This window comes from Chelonia mydas, chromosome 1 (assembly GCF_015237465.2).
Source record: "Chelonia mydas isolate rCheMyd1 chromosome 1, rCheMyd1.pri.v2, whole genome shotgun sequence".
NCBI classification, from domain to species: Eukaryota; Metazoa; Chordata; order Testudines; family Cheloniidae; genus Chelonia; species Chelonia mydas.
In genome coordinates, this window is record NC_057849.1 from 158912719 (window position 1) to 158935984 (window position 23266).

Below are 23266 nucleotides of genomic sequence, written 5' to 3' on the forward strand. Positions count from 1 at the left end.
ATGGCCAGAGCCAAGAGCTAAGATGATGACTTACTGTAATAAGCTGAAAACCAGAATCTCACAATTAACACTTTATTTCTCAAAGAGAAGCTAGTGTTATATACTTTATCTGAAGGGTTAAGCAAGGAAAAGATAGTACATAATGTAGTTAGCTGAAGTACATGGATGTTAAAAACAAGTCACTGGAAACGTAAATAGGAAACAATAAAAGCAAACAACCTAGGCAAAGTGTCACTATAGAAAACATTGGGGTGATATTACATAGAAACTAAGATAGCTATTTTAAGTAAGGCCAAGTCAAGTGGACATGAAAGGGAGAAACAATAAAAGTTGACAAAATCAGTGTGAGACATAGTCAACTAATCTCACTGTAGTTTTAATTTCTGCTGGAAATACTAAATAAGGAAAGTGTGTGTCCATTCCAATCCCTGTGAATTATTCCTTGATGACACAGCTGCCATTTTTATAGTAAAGCAAATGTAAGTTCGCGTGCCAACAACAGAGACAGACATCTCAGGAAATTAGTAATAGTATCAAAATCTTCCACTTCTAAGTCACTTGTTCAGTCTTAACCAAGGGTTCATAGAAACCAAGTATTACCAACTGCCAGCTATCCCGTGGCCTCTGTGAAATAAAACTGGTCATCTCTGTTCAGTTCCCAGCAGACTGATGTCCACATCAAACCCAATACCACCACAATTTTTACATATTTCAGAGTAACAGCCGTGTTAGTCTATATTCGCAAAAAGAAAAGGAGTACTTGTGGCACCTTAGAGACTAACCAATTTATTTGAGCATAGGCTTTCGTGAGCTACAGCTCACTTCATCGGATCCATACTGTGGAAAGTGTAGCAGATCTTTTTATACACACAAAGCATGAAAAAATACCTCCCCCCACCCCACTCTCCTGCTGGTAATAGCTTATCTAAAGTGATCACTCTCCTTACAATGTGTATGATAATCAAGGTGGGCCATTTCCAGCACAAATCCAGGTTTTCTCTCCCCCCCCACCACACACACAAACCCACTCTCCTGCTGGTAATAGCTTATCTAAAGTGATCACTCTCCTTACAATGTGTATGATAATCAAGGTGGGCCATTTCCAGCACAAATCCAGGGTTTCTCTCCCCCCCCACCACACACACAAACCCACTCTCCTGTTGGTAATAGCTTATCTAAAGTGACCACTCTCCTTACAATGTGTATGATAATCAAGGTGGGCCATTTCCAGCACAAATCCAGGGTTTAACAAGAACGTCTGAGGAGCTTTTAACTCAAAGTTGAAGCATATGAGAGGAGGAGGATGTTAGAACAGATGCTATATCAGCAAAACAGATCAATTCTGCCTCCAAGGCTGTCAATCTCCCAGGAACAACCTCCAGCTTTCCCTTTGATGGAATTTCTTGTTCCCTTACATCAGCTTTTATTTGTATTCTTCCAAAGTCTGAGGTATTAGCTATTATCAATTACACTCTAAATTTAGGATTTTAGGATGTTTTATTCATGTCTACCGGTTCAGCATTTCTTCCTTCAGAAAATACTGTAGATTAAATCTCAAATGGATGATGCAGAATTTATCTTCATATAAGCTGGAAAATTCACCCAATTTTTTTTTTCTTTAAAAAAAAGGACAAATATTTGAAATGAACAGAGAAATTTACACCTACTCATATAAACTTTCACATGTTGGGTCTGGGTTATTATCCAAAAGTCTCTGATAATTGTTACTGTCTGAAACATTGTCATACAGAGCTTCAAATTCTTCCACTTGATCACGAAGATATTCTGGAATTATGAAAGGCTCACCAGGATTCATAAAACTTCTGTTGGGAAGAGAAATCTTATGATTTAAACAAAACAAAAAACAGACCTTGGTTTACTGGATTCATCCAATTGAGTAATGCACAGGACGCAAGATTATTTGATTAAACTAATTTTAAATTTTTTAATAGTAATGTTAAGAGTGGCTTGGTACCCCTAAGCAACACCCTGAGAGTCTGAATTTCTTGGTGTCAGCATTTTTTTTTTAGGCTAACTACAAAGCCTTTGTAAAGATTTTTTTTACCCTTAAATTACTGATAAGTACCCTCAACCTCAATTTTCATCTTAATAGATTTTTTGGTCTGATATCTGTTTATGGTATAAATCCTTCCGGGCAGGGACTGTATCTTTTCCTCGTTGTGTAAAACAGCACACTCTGGGGTGCTATACAAAAACAATAATAAAGCTGTCTGCTGGTACTCACAAGGTATTTTCTTCTGGAAATATACTGTCTTCTTCTCGGGTTACTGCACCAACCCCGCCAGATAGTACTAAAATAGGCTAAATTAAAAAAAATTACAATTTTTTACTTTGGCACAGTATATAAAATTCAAGTATCTACAAGATAGTGATCCACCATCAGGAATGTAAGTGACTTATTTGTATCAAATCCAGTTTTAGTTTGACATGTACTCAGATGCCCTATAATGAATTATGAAATTTGACCACTGTGATTACAACAAAAGCTAGAGGACTCTGATTAAGCCTGCCCAAAAATCCTTCCAGAATTAAATGATCGTCTGTTCTTCAGAACTAGTTGTAGAAAGCAGGAAAGGGACATTCAGCCCCAAATGACTTTTCACTCTTTGTTCATCTAAATCCTATGACATTTTTCTATCTTTTCATTAACTCTCAAATGTAATCTATGGTCCCTATTTTACAAATATTTAGGCACTTAATTTCATGCATTAGGAAAATTCCCACTGAAGTTTTTAGAGGGTTGGGACCAAAGTATTTATTTGATTTATATTCTGTGCCTCAACAGGCTTTTTCTGTTAACCTGCTCCTTTACATTTGTTACCTTTTAAGTTAAATAATTTTACCTACTTTTTTCATTCACTCCTAAGTTTCATTTTTTTTTGCTTTGTCATTAAGAACAATTTTCATTAACTTCACATATCTATAACTTTAGAAGTACCCTATCTAATACTAATAATAAGTGAAAGATTTTTAACTTTTATTTTACTACAGTTTCAAAGTCAGCTGAAAACAAAGAAAATTCTTTTTGAGGCTCCTTCTTAGCAATGTATCCTCACTAAATTCATGCCCTGAAAAGCAGAACTAAGGACAGACAGGTAACAGTTTCCACATCACAGAAGTCAGAAACAGGACATTAATTCCTTAGTTATCTATTAACCAATATTTGACAGGGTATCTAGTAATGGATTTGTTTTTTCCCCTGATCTTTTAAGGGCCTACTTTCTGCTTTTTCAGTTACTAACATGTTCCATAAACACAATCCGAAGAACAAGAGGAAGACTTTCCCTATGTAAATATTGTTACAGATACACCTTCTCACAACGTGGATCTTCCTCACAGTCCTGGTCATATTCACCTCTGTTGATTATGGTACACGAAGCTGTTGGACTGATAAAAGCTCCTGTGCCAAATCTGATTTGTATTTCCAGTGTGAACTAGAGCCAAAAAGTCTATTTCAGCACTGAAGTAATCACAGTAGATTGTGTTCTCTCTCTCTACAGTACTGAATTCCTCCTCCCCTTCCCCCCACACTCCTGTATTGAAGTGTGGATCAGTACGCTGCAAGGAAATTGTTGGAAATGCTGATGTGGTCAGAACCATGGTTGTTTGTGAAACTATGACTATATTGCCTTTTGCTTTCTGTTACTACAAATTTTGAATACTACTTTAATTGCTACCTACAACATTAATTGTACCGTAGTAACATTTTCTATCTAGGGACTTCTCTTTAACTTAACTTCAAGAATATTTCTCAACATGCTGTTTTGGAAAATACCCAGTTTTAGATTTTTAAATACTTCAAATTCCCATTTTTAGTAAAAAATGCTTATTTCTATTCAATACAATTATTACATACCCTTGATTCTTTTGTCTTCTTCTTCCTATTTTTGTTTTTAACTTTGATACCATTAGTCTAAAACAGAAATATAAAGTCAATAGCTACTCATTAAGGAGAAGTTACCATGTGTTTCTTACACTGACACACAGAGTTCTTCAATTAAAACTCTCCTATTGTTTGGAATAATAATTTACAGATATAACAAGCAGTGTTTTTTTTCCTCCCCCCCAGTTCTGGAAACCCACATGGAAAAATCGTTTAGCAAGTCTTGTATTTAGACTGTTCCACTCACATGAATTCTGCGTTTTCCTCATTCTCCACTTTAATTATAGGGAACATGGGTTTTAAAAAGAGAATTGACAATTTTTCTGTTTCCGCTCCTTGTTCCCCACATGAAGCAATGATTCTGTTCTGTGACAACTTCTGTAACAGTACACTGTGATGTCACAAACACCACAACTTCATGTAGGGATATAAGCATCAGAAAGAGGGCAACTGTTGACCATCTTGTTCACATGAAACACACCGCTATGTGATAAGTGAAGGAGGAAATTAGGAATTATCTTCACATATTGTTAACAGGAACTGTGAACTGAACTGACTGAAAGATTATTTCCTCTCCAATTTTTCTCTAATAAGATATTTGTCTTCTCAATTTATGTTTAACATTGATGTCTAGTTTCCAACGACAACAATTATTTGTGGCAAACTGTAGTGATCTTATGTCATTAGCTTACTTTGGTATATAAATAATACACCAAAAACACAAATATTTTAATACAACAACATTTATATTTCCCTGAAACTGGAAGATAGCACATGGTTCCACATTCCATTGACAACTGCATTAATTAACCTTGTCAAAACACCCATTCTGTGTATCAGAAGTCAATTGTAGTGCATAGGTGGACTAATTAGCAAGCAGAATAGACACATTTTCAACCAGAATGCTTCAAACACATGAGCACCATTGACAAATGCAGATTCTGTTATTCCACTTAGCAGAAAGATATTACTAAAAATGTATTAGCAAACTAGTAAGATATGATTCAGAATGATGGACAGCAAAGAAGGCTTTAAGTATTTTTTTAAAATCATAGTTGTACTCTGAGAAGGGACTGTAAAAATGTCCATGTGTAGTTCTCAGTTTGTCTCAAATGACCTGAGCAAATATGCTGAGGTTCTTAATAAAAAATAATTTTTGCAATTATGCAAGCTCAACTTAAGATCTGATAGCCAAGTTGGGTTCTTTCCCTGTCACTTACTATTTTGAAGCGTATAATACGTGAAGTGGTCAGAGTTAATGCTGGTTGTTGTCAATGTTACTACAAACAACACACATGCAAAAAGACCCTGAGTTCAATTTCAGATTCAAAGTTGGCAGTTAGAAAGAAAAAAAACAAAAACAAAAAAAGAAACAAAAATCCAACAACTGTCTTTTACCCGTAAAGTGGTAAATTTATCTGACCCACCACCACGCTATTTTTACAGTGATACTTTTCACATCGAAACCACGCATTAGTATTAAGTACTGTTTCTAAAGCCCTCTAGAAAAATAAATAAATAAGTGGGGGGGGGATTACATTTGCCAAGTCACATTTTTCCTTGTAAAACAAAGTCATAGATAGCTGGATTCCTCCCCACCCCCAATAAAGAGAAAACAGAAGAAAAGTTGTTTGGCCAAAATGCAAGCAAATACAATGCTGTGCTGAAAGATTTAAAAAAAAAAAAAAAAAAAAAAAAGGAAGAAAAGAAAAAAAACAAAAGTTCACTTAGTTAAGGCTTTAAACTCACCTTCCACCCCCACCCGCCACCCCAGTCTCCCCAATTCCTGTTAAAGGTTTTTTATGCTTGTTTTTAAATTACAAATATTGGGGTCTTGCTTCAATCATTTATGAATGCAGAACTATAGGATGTCATCACAGTGACAAAAGACTAAAACCTGAGCAAATGAAAGAGAAAAGGATCATTAGCCTGACTGTTTCACAGTTTTGTTAATATCTATTTAATTCAATCTCCTGATGGACACTTGGAGAAAATCTGTCTATTCAAAGATTCCAAATCTCTCCCAACTCCATAATTGAGAACTGAGAAAGCTCCCATACTTATTCTCCAGTCTTCTATGGAGTGCTGCTTCAAAAACCAAGGAAGACTTGATATTCACAATACTTCTCCTTTTTCTAACTGCAGATTGTTTTGTAAACCTTTCAGGCCTTCAAAACAAAACAAAAACTAGAAGTATACAATTTTCACTTTCTATTTTGCAAGTCCCCTTAAAAAACAGGAAGTGAGCATGCATCTTCATTATACTTTGTGTCCACTGTGATGGTTTACTGTTGAGCCTGTATTTATTCATTTTTCAATTAATTATTTAAAAAAAACTTACAGAAATTTCTTCATTTTCCTGCTTCTTTAATATAATGCAAGGAACATCTATTGAAAGAAAAATATTAAATTAATTAAAAAAAAGAAAGCTGTATAGTACAGAAAATATTAGATTCTGTAAATTATGAGATTTTGGGGATAAAAATTTTTCATCTTTAAAGTATCCCCCAGAATAAAAAAAGTTATTCTCTAAAATTTCATTCCTGCTAAGACACATGCACATGGTTAGAGTTAAGCACTGGTTTTACTGTAACTATATATGTAATTAAGGGTAAGCCCCTGCATACGTCTTTGTAGGAGTGGGACCTAAAAGTGGAACATGGTATCTCTCGTTCTCACACAGCCTTGATAACTGCAGCAGATAAAAATTCTAAGTTCTCAACAAGTCAAAGTAAAACCTGCTGTACGCTGCATTTTGTATTTCCAATTTTTGAAATACATGGGTAAAAATCTTTACATATGCATAACCATACATTTTAATAACATTTATCATCAGGAATCAAAGTAATCCCTTAAAAATAGCTGTCCATAATTTAAAGCTACTACAGGACAGCATTACAATATAAATAATGCTAATTATTAGTTTCATTTTATTTAAATAACTCTGAACTGTACTAGCTGCATTCTTTTTCACATGCTCCTGTCTCTTTAGACTGTTCAGTCTTCAATATGGAACTCAGAAGATCCAATATGCAATTTATCGGAGAGGCTAATACTATCCCAAGATTGCATCATTTAAATTACAGTGTCACCACTTTCCTAGGATAATCCACAATAACATAGATGCAGAGTAAAGGCAGGCACAAGAGGGCACTTATAAAGGAAATAAGCTGTATACATTTACCCATTTTATCGAAGAATTCGTCTAAAGCTTGATGCAGAGATGGAAATTTCTCTCTATTATCCTCTAATAGCCATATTACACATCGAGTTTCCTTCAGTGATGCTTCATAGAAACACTTAAGTATTTCATTATCTTCAAAGCTGGTCAACACACTGCCTAATTTACTGCCATACTTCTCATTCCATAGAAAGGTTATAAAGCTAAGGTCAAGCTCTTTAACAATATCTCCATAACGAGAGAAAAAGATCTTTGTGGCTTCCAAACCTGCAATGAAAAAAGTTAACATCAGTTAATATATTCAATTTAGGACTTCAGTTATTCCAATTTAGGGCTGAGTGTTTGACATCTGCTACAGAACAGTTTCCTCCAAAACCAGATGTAATGTTGCCAAAATTGAAGATATATACTGTAGCCTTGAAAAGTGCAAACAATCAGAACAGGTTCCAAAAAAAATCAATTTTTTACTCTACTATCAATTTCATAAATGTGTCAATTGCCTGTCGAAGTGCAGGTAATGGAATCCAATTTTTAAAAACTGATTTTATCCCATTTTTGGCATTTATTACATATCTTACCGCACTTTACTTGTAACATACAACCTACATTTTAATCAAACAATAAACCAATTAAAGCTCTATAGCAGGGCAACATTACCAAAAAGGTTAGTAGCTGACTTCTTCAAACTGTAGTCAGCTAAACAGAAGATTAGCATTCCAATTTGTACGGCCAAGATAATAAATAGTTAGTTACTTTGTAGAAAATGTTTAGATTTATCCCTATTTTATAGACTGCCTTCTCCTTTCTGGATTTTAAAGAGACAGATTCTTCACATCTGATCCTCTCCTACTGGCAAAGTCCCATACAAATCAGTTGCAAAGAGTCCAATATTTCAAATCAATGTATCTGTCATTTAAACCACCTTCATTTTAGGAACTTAATTAGCTATAGACAGAACAGTTTAATTCTATGAAGTGCAATATTTAAAATAGCAATGCTACTCTGGAAAGTGACTTAAAATGTCACTTTACTACTCAGATGCATCTTGTTTGCATTAAGAAAACATCTTACCACTTCAGTGACAGGTTCTTTTATTGCTTTTGACAGCACTGCAGAGCCAAGTGGGGTTGCCTATGTGTAACTGAAGGCAGAATTTCTGCTGCAGAATATATGATTGAGGATTACACCACAAGTCAGAAAGAACAAAGCTTGACTTTAAGATCCTTGGTTGAGAATGCAGAGCAGGCTACTAGGGATCTTTTAGCCATCGTTTAATTTGTAAACTGAACAAATTCCACGTGAAATCAGAGATAAACATGGCACCTCATAATAGCATACTACAGACTTACTTTCCAGTAAATGGAGAAAAAGAAAGGTGGAAAGAATGCTTAATTTTATAATTTCATCTGCAAATTAAGTCATCTTACAGTTATATGAAGTATGACCTACCAAAACTGTTAAGATCTTTTATCCACTCATGTAATTTGGGATCCACTTCTTCAAGCTCACTCAGCACATGGACAAAAATTCTTGTGTTTACTCTATTCTTCTTCTGAATTAAATGACTTATGAGCTGCTCCATCACTTCATTTGATGTACTGCTACTTGTAGAACACATGCTGTAATCCTCCTCACTTATTACCCACCAAGAAAGCAGTTCACCTAAAAGTTTGGAGGTGTCATGTACACCAGTTTTTATCTGTTCAATGTTCTGCAAAATATGCTGCAGGACTCTATCACTAGCAAATAAGAACCTCTGAACAGAACCTATAACAAAATAAAGCAAGATTGTTATGTCAGTTTAGAACTGCAAAACAGAATCAACCCCAAACTATAGATCAACTTTATCACATTATTTTTTAAATGTTTTATCGTGTGAACTGGAACTCAGATTTGGCTACAAGGGGTTCTACTTGTACTTGGTATAGACTAACAGAATTTCTCATATTGGTAATTGAATTTTAGATGCATAAGAAACTGATTTACAAAAGGCGCAAACCATACTTCCTCAATTAATATTAGAAAGAAAATTTTAACTACCAGTAATTTTAGCTTCAAATTACCACCACATGGAATGCATATGCACCCTGGGTGCCTAGATGGAACTCTCCAGAGCAGCAGTGACCAATGTGGATGCATGCATCTGAACATTATGTTTTAACGGTATATATGGAACCTTGGCCTTATCCCTGCCTGAAAGTCTTTGCAAAAGACAAGGAAGAAAAGATGGGTGGCAAATGTGAGAACTACGGTCACTAGAAAGTAATCTTTCCTTCTCCTTCAAGAACTGTCTCTAACAGACTGCCACTTGAGAGACTGGGTAGCACTAACTACCTTCAAAGGAGAGGAGTCTGAAGATAATTTTAAAAAAGACTGAAGTGCTCTCTCCCAAATTTGGGACTAGACCTACCCAAGTCTAAAGTAATGGTTGTGTGCATGTATGAACTGAGCTCCAGATAGCAGCCTTACACATCTGTGATACATGTCTGAGACACGCTGGTGATGATCATTGAGACCTGTTGGAGAATACCCTATGTAAGGATATTTCAGGACTGATTCAATAGGCCCACAGATTACCTCACAAATCCAAGAAAAGCAGACAGATCCACTGCTTAGGCAGACAAAACCACTGCGTACGCTGAGTTCTTAGAGCTAAGAACCAGGTTTCATTTGCATAAATACAAGATGCTACACCCCAGTGATCAGGTGGAAGCTAGCAGGCCAGTGAATTGACTATTTTCAGATAGGGTATGTCTACAGTGCAATGTAAGCGCAGGGCTCAAACTCAGGCCCAAGCCTAACCCTCTTCGGTCTACACACAAAGAGCCCTAATGCAGAGCTCAGAGCAGGATCCTAAGACCCTACAGGGGTGGAGGATCAGAGCCTGAACAAAGCTCGGACACCAGGTTTCGAGCCCGATTGCTTTGCAGCGTAGACCGCCTCAGTGCACTCATGCTCCAGAGTCTGTCAAAAAAACCCACTATCCTCCTATAGGTTGATTTTCTTTGTCCTCTGGACAGTCAAGTTTTCCCACATTGCACCATGAATGAACAAATAGCTAGAGAGGCCACATTTTATGAGGTGCTAGGAAGTCTGGGATATGGGTTATTAGACTCGGACCCAAATAATGCAGTGTAGACACTCAAGCTCTAGGTTAACAAACCTAGGGTCCACTAATTGAATTTCTACTAATCCCGGGCCTGCCATGGGTGTTTTACTGTAGTATAGACTGTCATAGAGATAGAGACTTAGGTCATGACATGATTTTATGCACAATATTACATATTTTTTTATCAACACCCTTTTGTGCACTGGCTACCCCAAATCTTTCCTATTTGGTATTATTTATTGCCATACATGATGTTTCAAATTACACAATAGGTTACATAGCATGTTGCTTCCCTTTTTAGCAAGAACAAAACTATCAATCCTATTATTTGACAAGGATCTTCCTTGTTTTCCCTAGACACTCCAAAAGGTCGATAATAGGACGTCCAAATGTTAATATTTTTTTGCCAGGAATCTTTGTTCACTTTTTTTATCTCTAAAAGATTATACAGACTTCATAGCAACTATACTCAATTACTCAAGCCTACAAAAGCTACATAGATATTGCTTATACATCTATGTATACACTGCTAATCAATTATCCACTAAATAAGGATTAGGCCTTTATGATGTTACATAAGATAAGCTCATCTTACAAATGCTTTAGTCCCTTTACACTCTAAAACCCTTTGGATCGGACACACCTGTAAGAACAATAATACAGAGTGCACCCCCTCACCTTTCCTCTGGGCTCATGAACAGGTTTGGTCTAATTAAATAGCTCTGAACTCCTAAGCTCCCAAAGATATGTAACCTAGTTTCCCCAACATGGAATGAGGTTTCAGGAAAGAATAACTGCAGATTTATGCATTGATTCAGATGGAACTTGGAAACCACCTAGTCAGAAACTTGGTGAAGGAAGTACTCTTAGGAAACACTGTATAAGGAGGACCAGCCAGTAAATCTTAGATTTCCCCTATCTGAGGTTACAGTACAAAGACCATGGGTTGAAAGGGTAGATAGTATAAAGATAATACAGAGGCTCAAATGTTGGTTCAACAAGCACTGGATTCCAACTCCAAGAAGGTGGCAGCTCTTAAACAGGTGGAGATACATTACACAACCCTTTTAAAGAACTTAAAGGGCCACAAAGAAACTCTCTCACTTCAGAGCATAAGTTTCACAGCTCTTCAGAAGAACTTCTTGAACTGCTTGTGAACACTCAATGTCCACATTTAGCAACACATCACAAATTCATATTTCAAATCTGGATGAATCTGACCAGGTGCAATCTGACCAAGTGAGCTGGTAGAAGAACTGAGAGACTTATTTATGCTAAGTTAGAAGATCTGAGATCTAAAGAGAGTTTCAAAAGGGAGATAAGGGAGGTGGCAGAGAATGAAACTAAGGAACATTCTCCACGGATTATTTTTAACCCCCACTCTCCTAACCCTATTTCATTCTATGCTGTCTGGAGGGAAAAGACGGTCTCAAAGGGGAGCAGGGAAGAGAAAGACTGTGCTCTGATTGCACCAAGGGCATGTGTTCATCCCATACATGAGAATCTACACACGTATTCTCAAAGGAGAATTAAATTAAAGCAACTATCCACTATCTCTTCCACAAAAGGAAGCTAGTACATACAAAATAGTAAACTGCTTCATGTGAAACGTAGTAGTATTTTATTTAATACTGTATTGTCTAATTTTAGCAGCAAAGCCTATGAAAAGTAAATTAAATTCTAAATTAAAGCTTGCCAGCCATCTTATCTCACCATTTTTGGTAAATAAATTTGCATTTGGACGTAAGCACTACAATAAATATGTAAACAGCTATTCTGTTCTATACAGATTCTTCTACCGTGTTCATCACTGTAGTATTTGAACATCTTCCCTTAGTGCATTGGCTAGGGCTCCTATGCACCACGGTAATACAGATAATCAAGTAATTAAGCAACATGGCTATACAGGACACTCCACATCAGTATTTATAATCCTTTCCTTAAAATAATACTTATATTTGATTCACTGAGGGTACATTAAAACTACTACTTTTGCTAATCAAAATATCCATTTGTTTATATGATAGAATATGTTAGAATACAAACGTATTCTACAACAAAATACCTTAAACTTCCACGTACCTTTATGACCATCATACTTAGATGTATTATTTTCCCTTTTATTTTCTTCCACACTATCTTTTGCAGACTTCAGTGCTTCTTCTCTTACACGCTTTCTCTTTAATTTTTTTTCTTCTTTTATTTTTAGCTTCCTAGAACTGATAAATGGAACTGATCAGTGAGGCCAATCAGCCTCAACTATCAATGGACGATTTTTTCTCTGGCAGTTTACAAACCATTCTCCATCTATTAGAACATTTGTCAGCTTACGTTATAAAGTTTTCACAGTAGAAGTCATTAGTCAAACTATAGAGAGGTAAAATTTGAATATAGCTATTCTTCAATTAAAAAGGAATGGAGACCATCTACCTTCAGGCATACTGAACAACTTATTTTAATGTTGTAGATGTAGAGAGAATAGCCTAAATATTTTATGGGAATATTATATTATATATATATAAATATATATATAATAAAATATAATAAATATATAAATATTATATGGGAATTCATATTCCAAGTAATCTAAACTCCCACCTAAATGAAACAAGTTTAGTGAATATCTCATTCCTTCATATAATTTTCTTTTTGGAACAAGATTAAGGGGAATAAAATGCTGAGGATCTACTCTAAACCTGTCCAGTACATATCTACAGTTTGTATTTCCCAGGGTTCCCGTCTAATCAAACAAGTTTATCCCCTTACTATAAAGCACCAGTATTTACACTCTGTCAAATCTGTTGTGAGCAATAAATGCAAACTCCTTTAGAGATATTACAGCAATGCCAAGACTGTGCAAATCGAACATTCAAACGTAATCGGTATACACAATTCAGTTTTTAATCAGAATTTTTCAGTCAAGTAGGGTAGAGGTGCTCAAGCTTTTCCGTACTGCAATGCCCCTCCCACGCAGCTTGAATCTAGCCATTTCCTTCCTCCCATTTAACAATATGAGAAGGGCTGAATGGTTACAACCCCCAGATTGACAACTCATGCTCTAAAGCAGAGTTTCTCAACCTTTATACCAGGGACCGGCTTGCTGCCCGTCTAAACTATGTCTGGGAAATCTCAGGGAATGGGAAGGAGGCTGCTATGGACTGGTTGTTGAGAAACACTGCTCTAGGCTGTATTCTCTGCTAGAAGTGCTCAACTTCCATAATAGGAGGTTACTTACCTGTAACTGGAGGGTCTTCAAGATGTGTGGTCCCTATCTGAATTCCACTGTGGGTTATGCATGCATACCATGCGCCTGGAGCTGGAGAATTTGCAAATCGTGTCTGTTGGTCGGCGCATGAGCCCTGGTTCACCTGGTGCCTCCGACTGAGAGGATAAAGGGTGGGGTGGACATATAGCCTCTCTGGTTCTTTCTCTACCATAAATCAGATAAGATCTGAAGCAGAGAGGAAGGAGGGCAGGTAGTGGAATACAGATAGGGATCACACATCTTCAAGGACCTCCAGTTAAAGGTAAATAACCTTCTCTTCTTCGTCGAGTGATGGTCCCTATTGTACTCCACTGCGGGTAACTGACAAACAGTACCTAAGTAGGAGAAAGGTGTGAGGATGTACACGATAGGGTTGAGTGGAGTACTGCCACCCCAAAAGAGGAATCGGCAGAAGAGTTCAGCATCAGGGCAAAATGCCTTGCAAATGTGCGAATGGAACTACTAAAGTGGCCATTTTACAAAATGTCCAGGAGATGTGCATCCTCAAGAGATGCTATAGTCGTTGCTTACACCATAATGGAATGAGCTCTTACCTCCTTGGGGACCAGGGTCTTCTTTTTAGGTATTAGGAAGGAGGTTGAGTAAAACCCTTTCCCTTGGTATTGTGGAGGAATATGTCCTATTGCTCCTCTCTGCATTAAGGAATCCACCTCTTGTGTAAGCCAATTCTTGTGAGAGTGGTCCCTAAAAGGGGACGGGGAGGAGGGTTTCAGGGGAAGTAGTGATGCAAACTATCGCATAGCCAGAGTGGATGACATTCAGCACCCACTTGCCCATTGTTATCGCACTCCAGCTGCTGAAAAAGAGACATAGACAAACCCTGAATGGTGTGCTGGAGTCGGTGGGCTTAGTGGTTCATGGCTCTCGAGCTCTTGTCAAAAATAACGTCGAGCTGATGGCTGAGTCTGAGATGCCAAGCCTGTTGTGGAGGAGGTAGGGAAGCAGGACTTCTGAACACTCTCTCTCTCTCTCTCTTATATGGTAGTTCATAGGGCCTCTGATAGAAGAAGTGTTGAGTCATATACCTCAATTTGGCCGACAGACAATGAAACTTCCTCTTAGGATCAGGTGTGTATATCCCCAGTGATTGGAGGGCAGCCCTAGAATCCTTCTGGGTATGGAGAGACTCATCTGTCTTCTGGTTGAAGAGGTGCTATTCAAAGGGGAGGTCCTGAATGGTATTCTGGACCTCCAAAGAGAGCCATGATGCATGGAGCCATGACTCCCTGCACATAGCAATGGCAGTTAATATAGCTGAAGAGGAGATAGCAGCAGCATCAACTGCCAATTGGAGGGTGGCCCTGGCTATTAGTTGGTCTTCGTCTATCATAGCTTAGAAATGAGCTCTGTCCTATTGTGGAAGGCTGTCCGTAAACTCGGCAAACTTGGCATAGTTCAGGAACTTGTATTTAACCAGTAATGCCTGGTAACTGGCTATCCTGACCTTCAGGCTGGATGATAAGACCTTTCTTCCCAGTAAATTCAGGCATTTTGTCTTCTCCATGGGAGAAGACCTAAGGTGTTTCTGTCTGGTCTTTTCAGAGAAGGCATGGACCACGAACAAACTGGGAGCTGGGTGAGAAAACCAAAATTCTGCACCTTTAACCAGCATATAATACTCCTCCTCCTTTGGGGACAGGAGTGCAGGTGGCAGGGGTGTACCAAACTATTCTAGCTGGCTCCAGAATAGCTTTATTGACAGAGACAGCTATTCTGTTGGGTCCGGAGGCATGCAGGATATCCAAGAGTTTGTGCTAGGAGTTCTGGATCTCCTCAAGGGGAATCTGAAGCTCGCCAGAAACTCTGTGGAGAAGGTCCTGGAACTGCCTGAAGTCATCAGGGGTAGGGAAGTGTCTGGGGATGCGGATGGTTCTGGAAGAACCCACTCAAAGTATTCTTCCTTCTCTCTTGGATCGAGAGGTAAAATGTTCCCTTACAGGGAAGGCAAGCAGTGACTCCCTACGGATCAGATCAACTCTGCAGGGGGTACTGGTCTCAAGATCCCCAATGTGGCCAGTAGGAGGGGTCGACAGATGGTCAAATGGGCCCCCATGGCATGGGGTATCAGTGGTTCTGAGTTAGCTGAGGTGAAGGTTGTTCCCAAGCCTATGTGGGACTTTTTGGTAGAGGAGGGTAAGTATGGAAAGGGAAGAGCAGTTCACCCGATAGCTCCAAGTCTCCTGAGAATAAGAAGGCTGATTCCGGTTCCAGGGGCGATATCATTGGAAGGCAGGTGTATTCAGTTTATGGGAGGGGTAATAAGCTCCATCCTGCAGTGCGTCCTCTTGCAGGAGGTATTATCTCCTTGGAGAATCTTGATGGAGGAAGGGATTCTGGAACTGGGAGAGCAAAGATGTCCTGTGGGGCAGCAACAGATAGAGTTCCCCTCACACTGGAGAGGCCTGAGCTTGTCCAGATCATTGGAGCTAGCAAGGAGGGTGGCATCGGATGGTGACTGGGTTTCGTCAGTGCCGATGGATCCTGGGGTTTGGGAGGACCTGGGGATGATAGTACTGACAGGAAACGGTCCAGAACCGATGGAACCCAATGTTTGTGGGCTTTCTTGTCATGCCTCAGGGCCTTAAGATATCCTAAGTCCTCATGGGCTGAGCTACTAGGCTTGCTTACAGCTAATTTCAACTTCTCTGAAGTAGATTTTCAGGAAGACTTAGTCTCATGCTTATGAGAGTGCTTCCCAGCTTCCCAAGTAGGCCCTGGAATGAGGTCTATGAGGGTGGATTCTCCCACACCAAACGTAAACTTTGCAGGAGGAGGCACACTCCGTGCTGAATCAGGCTGATGTACAAGGTGGGAGGATTCCATGGCTTGGGACGGACTGGGGTCTCATGGCCTTCTCCATGAAGTGTTTACAGGGACAAAGTTCCCACCCCTCTCAGATATGGCTGGAGAACAGCTGGCAGATACTGCACCTTGCCATAATGTGACCTTCTCCAAGGCAGTACAGGCAACATTGGTGGTTGTCACTGACAGAGAAGGATCGTGGGCAGGAAGAACAGAGTTTGAAGCCTGGGTCCGGGGCGTAGTACCCAAACAGGGTACAGGGTGGGGTGGGTACCCCCACAGACTAATCTAACGCTAAAGCTGCTAGAATTGTTATATTTGCTAAAACTATAAACTATTAAAACTTAACAATTTACAATGAAATTATTTATTGTTTACTCCTGAGGGAATTCTGTACCACAGTGCAGGCACAGAATTCAGATTTTCCGCAGATTTCTTTGCTTCCCCGCAGCAAAAGGATTTCCGAGGGGAAGCAAAGAAAAGCTGCAAGAGCAGTCACTCGCTCCTCCCCAGCAGCTTGGAGCAGCCAGCAAAGACATAAATCAGTGCGTGTATGTGTGTTTGTGTTGCGGGGGAGGTGCTGGGAGAGACATCAATTATTGTAAATAACAATATGGCCTTATAAATGCTGATGGTGCTTTAGTGATTAGAACTGGTCTAAATTTTTGGACTGAAAAATTTTCCTATCAAAATGTGCTCCATAAACTGTTTACCACTGACTTTTCTGGAGATGGTAGCCAATATAAATTGTGAGTTTAATTCCCCAGCCCTCACTTGCTCTTCAGCTGCCTATGATGTAATACTGAGCATATGGCTGCATATATTTGTTGACTAATAACTAGAAATAAAAGGGCAGAACCTAGCTATTACTATTAGACAAACGGGGTTTGGGGATTTCCTCCAATGCTCTCCACACCCATTCTTCCCATCCATTGTACTGTGATTTAAATAAATTACCAAAACAATTGAAACTGGCGTGATTATATTGCATTATTTCGACAAATAAACTATGCAGAATTTTAAAATACTGCAACCAGAACTTTGAATTTTTTGGTGCAGAATTCCCCCAGGAGTAATTGTTTGTGGGACAAAGTTGAAGCTGCGGACACTAATGGTTCCAACCTGGACCATGCAGCAGCGAGAAGGAATTGGAAAGGCGGTTGATCCACCCAACCCGTTATCCCCTCAGTTGGAGGCATGAGGTGAACTAGGGAGCACGCACAGACCAATGGACACTACTTTCAAATCCTCTGGCCCCTGGGTGCAGGCATATCCCATAGTGGAATACAAAAGGGACCATCACTCAAAGCAGAACATACATATATCAAGAAGGGTAGCATATTCCCTGCTCTTCCTTCCTCTCCCTTAATAGTTACTTAAGCCATGGGTCAGTAAACAGAATGAAGGGGAAGAGATGGTTCTCAAGTTCACCCACAGTCCTGGAATCCCAGGTTGTTTGTGATGTGAGCAGTGAAACGGCATTTATGAATCTTAAATAATTATAATTAGGCTTCAGATTTAATAGCCTATTTAGATGAATGGAGCAATTTGCACTTCAGAATTATTAGTTCAAATTCTATGGAAACCAATGGAATTACTACAGGAATTACTTTGACCTTGGATTCTCTCTGTATAGAGATTCAGAGAAGACTCTTTGCATTGATTCACATTTTGAAGGGTTTCTTCATGGCCATAAACAAGTTTTGTTTGTTTTTAAATGAAAACTTAAGTTCTTTAGAAACTGCTAGGGCAACTACAGAACTGCTAATAAGACTTATTACCTAGTACCAGCTCAATATGAGCTCTAATTTAATCATGCTTATATACATTCAGCTGTTTTGTCCTTCCTATCAAATTAGGAACCCCTAAATCTTTTATGCTGTTTTCTGAACTCCCTCTAGTTTGTCAACTTTCTAGTAACACAGTGAACACAGATGAATCAAATAATCATTTGAATCCTTGCCACAGCCATAAAGAGAGCAACTATCGTCTTTCTAAAATATTTGAAGTATTTCAGCAATTTCTAAAATATGTGATCCCATCCTGTTGTAAACAGTGCTCATCTTCAAATTATTAATTTAAATTACTGTTAATCCTAGAAATCTTACCTTGAACATTTCTGTTTAACACTGGCTCTTGGTGGATCCTTAATTTTGGGGATTTTTTGTTCAAACTACCAAAAAAAAAAAAAAAAAAAAAAAGACACCACATTAATTGAATTTGAGTTCTAAAGCAATCTTAACAATAAAAAACAAAAATGACATCTGATGTTTCAGAAGTCAACAATGTAATAGCTTAAATTAAAAAAAAAAAATGCAGCCATCTGGGCTGCTCAAGCCCTATATAGCTGTAAGCTTTGGTTATATAGAAAGACAACGAGTTCACGGGAAAGGTAATCTGGAAGAGAAGGTCACAACAGAGAAGAAGCATTCCTTACAATTATTTCCCCAATGTCTCATATGATGATACTGCTCTAGGATGCAGTAACCACCTTACACAGCCACAAGAAAGGGAAGACAGTTCCACTGCAGCATAAAGTCCGGATATTTATTTAAAACGTCATTTGTCAAGGGGGATGAGCTCCTAAATCTTCCTTGTCCTCATTACTAGGAGTTGCCAGGAGGTTTGTGCCTTCTTCATTCCAACACTGGTTGTGATGTTTGGGGCACCACCACTGTTTTACAGTTTGAGAGTTTCTTCCCCTCCTTATGAGAGAATTCTCTAATACTGTCATTATTTTGTTTGGATACAGTGGTAACTTTGGGTCATAAAGCCTATTCTTCTTGACTGGTCTCTGGGATTAAAGAACCCACTTACATATTAACACCATATGGCAATCAGGAATTCAGCTCCACTAGCCACCAACAGAAAAGCAGTGATCACAGATTGACTTGGACAGTATTCTGAGGCAGTACTGGAGAGATACTACAGTACCTCAATTAAATCATTGCCAAATATCCCATGGCTATGTTCTCCAAGATTACAAATATTTTATGCCCTACCAAGCAATACAGAAAACCTTAGAGCAATGCTTCCTATTTACTAAAAGAAGAGGTTATTCATCTTGCACAGTAACCGTAGTCCTTCTAAAGCAGAGGTGGGCAAACTACGACCCACGGGATTGTCCTGCCCGACCCTTCAGCTCCTGGCCGGGGAGGCTAGCCCCCGGCCCCTCCCCTGCTGTCCCCCTTCCCGTGCAGCCATGCAGGCTGCGCAGCTTGCACCCGCCCAGCTCCCAGGCTTTCCGATAAGCCAGTCCTGCCACTCTGAGCGGCATTGTAAGGTGGCGGGGAGCGGGGTGGGGGCTGGGGTTAGATAAGGGGCAGGAGGTTCCGGGGGGCGGTCAGGGGACAAGGAGCAGGGGGGGGGGGTTGGATGGGTTGTGGGCCTGTGGGGGCGGTCAGGGGATGGGGAACAGGGGGTTTGGATAGGTGTGGGAGTCCCGGGGGAGCGTGTCAGAGGCCGGGGGTGTGGACAGGGGTCGGGGCAGTCAGGGGACAGGGAGCAGGGGGGGTTGGATAGGGGGTGGGGTCCCAGGAGAGGGCGGTTAGGGGTGGGGGATCCCAGGAGGGGGCGGTCAGGGGTCAAAGAGCGGGGGAGCCGGACAGGTCGGGTGTTCTGAAGGGGGCAGTCAAAGGGCAGGAATAGGGAGGGGGCCAGGCTGTTTGGGGAGGCACAACCTTCCCTACCCAGCCCTCCATACAGTTTTGCACCCCAATGTGGCCCTCGGGCCAAAAAGTTTGCCACCCCTGCTCTAAATGCATGTCCCTATGCGTGCTTCACTTCAAGTGTGCATATATCTCTTGAGCCCTTAGTCAGAGATTTTCCATTAGCAGTGCTCGTTCGACTGGTGCACATGCTCTATACAACCTTGTGTCACACAATGAGGGTATATAGAGCTGCAGGGGCAAATCCCCCTCAGTTCCTTTTCTATCCAAATGTTCAACAAACACCAGTCCAAAACAGAGGGGAAGAAGGGCTGTTAATGGAGCATCCATCCGGGGACACATCTTAAAGAACCAGTTACTGCACAAGGTGAGTAACCTCTTTTTCGCTGAATAGCATCCACATGGGTGCTCCACTTCAGGTGACTCCCAAGCAGTACACCCACAGCGAGGAAGGAGCTTTGGAACTCACTAAGACTAAAGACAGTATAGCAGTACCAACCACCACAACAGATCTGACAGCATGGACCAAGGCAGAGTGTTTAGAAAAACCATGCATTGAGGCCTGTGTGGCAGCTATGCATATCTCAGATACTGGAATGTTCTTGACTAAAGCTGTGGCAGTTGCTGGTGATCTGGTAGAGTGTGTGCTACAATCCTTTGGAGAAGAAGAGCACCAAGTGCATCATAGCAAGTGACAATGCACCCAGAGATCCAAAGTCTTTGTATAGAGATTGTGGACCCCTTGGATCTCTTTGCGATGACACAATCTATGTGATTTCTGAAATTGCTCAGTCCTACCAAGATAAAAGGCCAATGCCCATCTAACCTCTAAAGTCTGAAAGGAGATCTCGTGCTGGGATTTATGTGGTTTAGAGAAAAATACTGACAGATGAGTGGCCTGGTTAAGATGAAAATCTGACAGCACTTTAGGTAAGAATTTAGGATGCGGTCATAAAGAGACCTTGTCCTTGAAAAGTATCATAAATGGCGGGCAGGGTCTGTTATCAAGGCCCCAATCTCCCCAGCCCCTTGAACTGACAGGATATCTATAAGCAAGGCCAACTTCATAGATAAGATGCAAGGAGCAGGTTGCCATAGGTTCAAACAGAGGTCCATTAAGGTATTTAAGTACCAGGATGAGATCCCAAGTAGGAGTAGGATCCTTAATCTTGGAGTACAGGTTCCCTAAACTCTTAACCAATCTTAACCATATAGGGTGAGCAAATATGGAAAACACTTCTAGTCGGGGAGGCAATGCTGATAACCTTAACTGATCACTCAGATTTCTTCAAGTGTAGCAGGTAATCCAAGATGGCAGATATTAAAAGGATTCAGGCACAAGAAAGTGATGGTGACACCAGTGGTTGAACGTTTTTCATTTCCGAAAATTAAGCAATGTGAGTTGACTCTCTTCTACTGTTTAGTAATACCTGTTGTATTCCTATCGAGTAGATGGATTCTAATGCCATGAACCATCTAGGAGCCATGCTAAGAGGCGGAGAAACCCATATGTCAGGGTGAAGCACATGACCTGTGTCCTGGGAGAGGAGATGAGGGATGGTCAGAAGCTTGAAAGCTGGTTTAACACACAAGTGAAGCAGGTAAGGATACCAAGATACTGTTGTAGCTAGGTCAGTACTATAAGGATAACCCTGGCCTTGTCCTGGCTTATCTTTTCTTCATTCTTAGTATAAGCGGTGTTTGGAGGGAATGTGTAGAAAATGCCCTTCCTTCAGGGAAGGAGAAAAGCATCTCCCAAAGAGTGCTGACCTAGACCTCCTCTTGAGCAGGATAGAGGACAATTCTTATTGCTTAATGTAGCAAACAGGTCCACCTCTGGAAGTCCCCACGTTTGGAATATCCTGTGAAACATATGAGAATCCAACACCCATTTGTACACCTGGGACAGGTGCGTGCTGAGCATATCGGCTGCGACATTCTGGACTCCAGGAAGGTAAACAGCTGAGAGATTAATCTGATGGGCTATACACCAGTTCCATAAACTTCACAGTTTCATCGCACAGGGAGGGGAATCTTGCTCCTTTCTGTTTGTTGATATAGAACATGTAAGCTGCAACGTCTATCATGATTCTGACTGATTTGCTCCTGCTGAGGAGTAGGAACTGAAGACAGGTGTTTCTGACTGCCCTGAGTTCCAACAGGTTGATATAGAGGCTGGTTTTCAGAGGTGACCATCTGCCCTGAGTTGTGAGAGTACTGAAGTGTGCTTCCCACTCTATCAGTGATGCATCCATTGCCACAATCATTACTGGTAAGTCTGATGTCGATGATGCCATTTTAGAGTAGTCTATGTCCTGGGCCTCCCTGTCCTTCATAGGTACCACCATGGGCCTGCTGGTGCCATGTTTCTCTGAAGCACTCCAGGATCTACCTGTCCCACTGGTACCAGAGAGAGTCCTTCTCCTCCATGGTACCAAGCAGAGAGGTCAAAGACTCCAACACTGTAGACTTAGTGGGAGATTGTGGCCTTTTGGAAGCTGGCTTCTTGTGATGGGAGACTGAATTCCTCTTCTTTGGAGGATTCAGGGAAAGCTCCGAAGTCTTCTCCCTCTTAGCAAGGGCTGAGGTTGAAGAATGCTGGATCTGTTCAAAGACAAATGTATAAGGGTGTGTGTCTGTGTATGTGTGTCTCCTGACCTGACTCAGAAGTGGCTCAATGGCACTGCTCCATGATCAGAAGCCTCAGTTTGGACTCCCAGTTCTCTTGTGCTGTAGATTTGAAAGCCAGACAAGAGAGTTACACTTTTGGGAGATATGGGACTCTCCCGAGCAACAGATACACCTAGAATGGTCATTGCTGACAAGAATAGCCTCCCGACAAGAGAGAGAGCATTTGAAACCTGGCAAGCCAAGCATGTCCAGCCAGGTCAAATAAGCGCTACAGAAAAAAGGAGGGGGAAAGAAGGGAGAGAAAAAACCAAAACCTCTCACTACTATCTAACTAATCTTATACTAACAACAGCTAATGCTAACTAGAAACACTAAAACTAACTATGAACAGTATGCCATGTAGTTGAAGCCATGTCGTTCATGTAGAACATGCTGAGGCGGACATGCTAAAACTCAGTCTCAGGCTGAGGTGGTAGAGAAGAATTCAGGCATTTCACCAGTGCAGCTCTAAAAACCGTCGGTGTGTGGCACGAGGTTGTATCAAGTGCACGCATGGGCCGAAGAGATACTGCTAATGGAAAATCTCCAAACAGGGGCTCAAGAGGTCCATGCTCAAAATAACTGGATGTACCTCTTCCTCAACAGGCAGAAATCCTGCTCCTACAATGATCAGTCATTTCAGTAT

The 23266-nt window shown here is 40.2% G+C and overlaps 1 protein-coding gene across 17 annotated transcripts in view; it reads right to left on the reverse strand.

Annotated features, from left to right (window-relative positions):
• TTC3 (tetratricopeptide repeat domain 3) overlaps positions 1-23266 on the reverse strand; it is a 131592-nt gene that overhangs the window by 33868 nt on the left and 74458 nt on the right. For 15 of the 17 annotated variants that reach the window (XM_043538240.1, XM_043538239.1, XM_037904079.2 and 12 more), the window contains 8 exons: positions 18391-18455; positions 12277-12413; positions 8535-8852; positions 7089-7352; positions 6246-6292; positions 3878-3934; positions 2246-2322; positions 1668-1823 (listed from right to left, as the gene is read on the reverse strand). In XM_043538240.1, coding sequence (XP_043394175.1) covers positions 1668-1823; positions 2246-2322; positions 3878-3934; positions 6246-6292; positions 7089-7352; positions 8535-8852; positions 12277-12413; positions 18391-18455 — 1121 coding nt within the window. The remainder of the gene's footprint in view (positions 1-1667; positions 1824-2245; positions 2323-3877; positions 3935-6245; positions 6293-7088; positions 7353-8534; positions 8853-12276; positions 12414-18390; positions 18456-23266) is intronic. The other 2 variants (XM_043538245.1, XM_043538244.1) reach the window with 2 other exon arrangements.